Below are 4,797 nucleotides of genomic sequence, written 5' to 3'. Positions count from 1 at the left end.
CATATATATATATATATATATATATATATATATATATATATATATATTAGATGTTGAAACAAAAAATCATAACAGAAAAGCATGTAGATTACTGAACACTGTATTTATTTTCGAAATCAGGTTTACTGAATACACAAGTAAAGAATCTCTAATATATGTTAATTTTTCACAGACCCAAGAAAGCCACTCTCAAAGGACTGCATTAAATCAACAGTCAGACCTTCCAACATTACAATTACATTTGATGATTCTATTACTACTGAAGAACCTATTACTCCGCTTGGTGTTAAAACAGAAAAAGCAAAAACAACAGATACAACTACTGCCACCGAAGCACCTGCTACTACGATTGAAGCTAAAGAAAAAAAACAAACAATAACAACTGATGTAAATAAAGTTGATAAAGAAGATAAAACAGAAGGTGTTACCAAGGAACCTACGTCTCCGGTTGATGTTCATGAAAAAAGCACACAAAAGCCAACAGATGCACCAGCTACTCCAGTTCATAAAGATGCAACAGAAGTTGCTACCGATGCATCTGCTACTCCACTTCATGATGACATAAAAACAAAAGTTGCTACTGATGCTACTCCATTTGATAAAGAATCAATAACAGAAGGTGGTACCGATGAACCTACTTCTCCGGTCGATGTTCATGAAGGAGAAACACGAAAGCAAACAGATGCACCGGTTACTCCAGTTCCTGAACATCAAACAGAAAGTGTTACCGATGAACCTACTACTACTGTAAATATGCATAAAGAGAAAACACCAGAGGCATCCGATGTACCAGTTACTCCAATTCATGAAGATAAAACAGTTGCTACTGATGCTCCCACTGTACCGGTTGATGTTCATCAAAAAGAAACAACAAAACCCACTGACGCAACTACTGCTCCAGATGCACCTGTAACTCCAGTTGATGAAGATAAAACAGAAACAGAAAGAGTTACAGATGCACCTGTTACTCCATTTGATAAAAAATCAATAACGGAAGGTGTTACCGATGAACCTACTTCTCAGGTCGATGTTCATGAAGGGAAAACACGAAAGCCAACAGATGCACCGGTTACTCCAGTTCCTGAACATCAAACAGAAAGTGTTACTGATGAACCTACTACTACTACTGTGGATATGCATAAAGAGAAAACACCAGAGGCATCCGATGTACCTGTTACTCCAGTTCATGAAGATAAAACAGTTACTACTGATGCTTCCACTATACCGGTTGATGTTCATCAAAAAGAAACAACAAAACCCACTGATGCAACTACTGCTCCAGATGCACTTGTAACTCCAGTTGATGAAGAAAAAACAGAAACAGAAAGAGTTACAGATGCACCTGTTACTCCATTTGATAAAGAATCAATAACGGAAGGTGTTACCGATGAACCTACTTCTCCGGTCGATGTTCATGAAGGAAAAACACGAAAGCCAACAGATGCACCGGTTACTCCAGTTCCCTGTCTCTTATACACATCTAGATGTGTATAAGAGACAGCCTGTTACTCCATTTGATAAAGAATCAATAACAGAAAGTGTTACGGATGAATCTACTTCTCCGGTTCATGTTCATGAAGGAGAAACACGAAAGCCAACAGGTGCACCGGTTACTCCAGTTCGTGAACATCAAACAGAAAGTGTTACCGATGAACCTACTACTACTACTGAGGATTTGCATAAAGAGAAAACACCAGAGGCATCCGATGTACCTGTTACTCAAATTCATGTAGATAAAACAGTTCTTACTGATGCTCCCACTATACCGGTTGATGTTCATCAAAAAGAAACAACCAAACCCACTGATGCAACTACTGCTCCAGATGCACCTGTAACTCCAGTTGATGAAGAAAAAACAGAAACAGAAAGAGTTACAGATGCACCTGTTACCCCATTTGATAAAGAATCAATAACGGAAGGTGTTACCGATGAACCTACTTCTCAGGTCGATGTTCATGAAGGGAAAACACGAAAGCCAACAGATGCACCGGTTACTCCAGTTCGTGAACATCAAACAGAAAGTGTTACCGACGAACCTACTACTACTGTGGATGTGCTTAAAGTGAAAACATCAGAGGCATCCGATGTACCTCTTACTCCAATTCATAAAGATAAAACAGTTGCTACTGATGCTTCCACTATACCGGTTGATGTTCATCAAAAAGAAACAACAAAACCCACTGATGCAACTACTGCTCCAGATGCACCTGTAACTCCAGTTGATAAAGAATCAATAACAGAAAGTGTTACGGATGAATCTACTTCCCCGGTCGATGTTCATGAAGGAGAAACACGAAAGCCAACAGATGCACCGGTTACTCCAGTTCCTAAACATCAAACAGAAAGTGTTACAGATGAACCTACTACTACTACAGTGGATATGCATAAAGAGAAAACACCAGAGGCATCTGATGTACCTGTTACTCCAGTTCATGATGATAAAACAGTTGCTACTGATGCTCCCACTATACCGGTTGATGTTCATCAAAAAGAAACAACAAAACCCACTGATGCAACTACTGCTCCAGATGCACCTGTAACTCCAGTTGATAAAGAAAAAACAGAAACAAAAAGAGTTACAGATGCACCTGTTACTCCATTTGATAAAGAATCAATAACGGAAGGTGTTACCGATGAACCTACTTCTCCGGTCGAAGTTCATGAAAGAGAATCACGAAAGCCAACAGATGCACCGGTTACTCCAGTTCGTGAACATCAAACAGAAAGTGTTACCGATAAACCTACTACTACTACGGTGGATGTGCATAAAGAGAAAACATCAGAGGCATCCGATGTACCTGTTACTCCAATTCATGTAGATAAAACAGTTCTTACTGATGCTCCCACTATACCGGTTGATGTTCATCAAAGAGAAACAACAAAACCCACTGACGCAACTACTGCTCCAGATGCACCTGTAACTCCAGTTGATGAAGATAAAACAGAAACAGAAAGATTTACAGATGCACCTGTTACTCCTTTTGATAAAGAATCAATAACAGAAAGTGTTACGGATGAATCTACTTCTCCGGTTGATGTTCATGAAGAAGAAACACGAAAGCCAACAGATGCACCGGTTACTCCAGTTCCTAAACATCAAACAGAAAGTGTTACCGATGAACCTACTACTACTACTGTGGATATGCATAAAGAGAAAACACCAGAGGCATCCGATGTACCTGTTACTCCAGTACATGAAAATAAAACAGTTACTACTGATGTTCCCACTATACCGGTTGATGTTCATCAAAAAGAAACAACAAAACCCACTGATGCAACTACTGCTCCAGATGCACCTGTAACTCAAGTTGATGAAGAAAAAACAGAAACAAAAAGAGTTACAGATACACCTGTTACTCCATTTGATAAAGAATCAATAACGGAAGGTGTTACAGATGAACCTACTTCTCCGGTCGAAGTTCATGAAGGAGAATCACGAAAGCCAACAGATGCACCGGTTACTCCAGTTCGTGAGCATCAAACAGAAAGTGTTACCGACGAACCTACTACTACTGTGGATGTGCATAAAGAGAAAACACCAGAGGCATCCGATGTACCTGTTACTCCAGTTCATGAAGATAAAACAGTTGCTACTGATGCTCCCACTATACCGGTTGATGTTCATCAAAAAGAAACAACAAAACCCATTGATGCAACTACTGCTCCAGATGCACCTGTAACTCCAGTTGATGAAGATAAAACAGAAACAGAAATAGTTACAGATGCACCTGTTACTCCATTTGATAAAGAATCAATAACGGAAGGTGTTACCGATGAACCTACTTCTCCGGTCGATGTTTATGAAGGGGAAACACGAAAGCCAACAGATGCACTAGTTACTCCAGTTCGTGAACATCAAACAGAAAGTGTTACCGATGAACCTACTACTAATGTGGATATGCATAAAGAGAAAACACCAGAGGCATCCGATGTACCTGTTACTCCAATTCATGAAGATAAAACAGTTGCTACTGATGCTCCCACTATACCGGTTGATGTTCATCAAAAAGAAACAACAAAACCCACTGATGCAACTACTGCTCCAGATGCACCTGTAACCCCAATTGATGAAGATAAAACAGAAACAGAAAGAGTTACAGATGCACCTGTTACTCCATTTGATAAAGAATCAATAACAGAAAGTGTTACGGATGAATCTGCTTCTCCGGTTGATATTCATGAAAGAGAAACACGAAAGCCAACAGATGCACCGGTTACTCCAGTTCCTAAACATCAAACAGAAAATGTTACCGATGAACCTACTACTACTGCTGTGGATATGCATAAAGAGAAAACACCAGAGGCATCCGATGTACCTGTTACTCCAGTTCATGAAGATAAAACAGTTGCTACTGATGCTCCCACTATACCGGTTGATGTTCATCAAAAAGAAACAACAAAACCCACTGATGCAACTACTGCTCCAGATGCACCTGTAACTCCAGTTGATGAAGAAAAAACAGAGGCAAAAAGAGTTACAGATGCACCTGTTACTCCATTTGATAAAGAATCAATAACGGAAGGTGTTACCGATGAACCTACTTCTCTGGTCGAAGTTCATGAAGGAGAAACACGAAAGCCAACAGATGCACCGGTTACTCCAGTTCCTGAACATCAAACAGAAAGTGTTACCGACGAACCTACTACTACTGTGGATATGCATAAAGAGAAAACACCAGAGGCATCCGATGTACCTGTGACTCCAATTCATGAAGATAAAACAGTTGCTACTGATGCTCCCACTATACCGGTTGATGTTCATCAAAAAGAAACAACAAAACCCACTGACGCAACTAC

The 4,797-nt window shown here is 39.8% G+C and overlaps 1 protein-coding gene across 1 annotated transcript in view; it reads left to right on the top strand.

Moving 5' to 3' along the window:
* Positions 1–4,797, top strand: part of LOC117116266 (mucin-17-like) — a 43,664-nt gene that overhangs the window by 29,900 nt on the left and 8,967 nt on the right. Inside the window, exons 5-6 of the mRNA XM_033260271.1 lie at positions 173–1,459; positions 1,620–4,789. Coding sequence (XP_033116162.1) covers positions 173–1,459; positions 1,620–4,789 — 4,457 coding nt within the window. The remainder of the gene's footprint in view (positions 1–172; positions 1,460–1,619; positions 4,790–4,797) is intronic.

This window comes from Anneissia japonica, unplaced genomic scaffold (genome assembly GCF_011630105.1).
Source record: "Anneissia japonica isolate Jap-2015-1 unplaced genomic scaffold, ASM1163010v1 scaffold171_len658169_cov177, whole genome shotgun sequence".
NCBI lineage: Eukaryota > Metazoa > Echinodermata > Crinoidea > Comatulida > Comatulidae > Anneissia > Anneissia japonica.
This window is presented reverse-complemented; position numbering and strand designations above follow the sequence as displayed.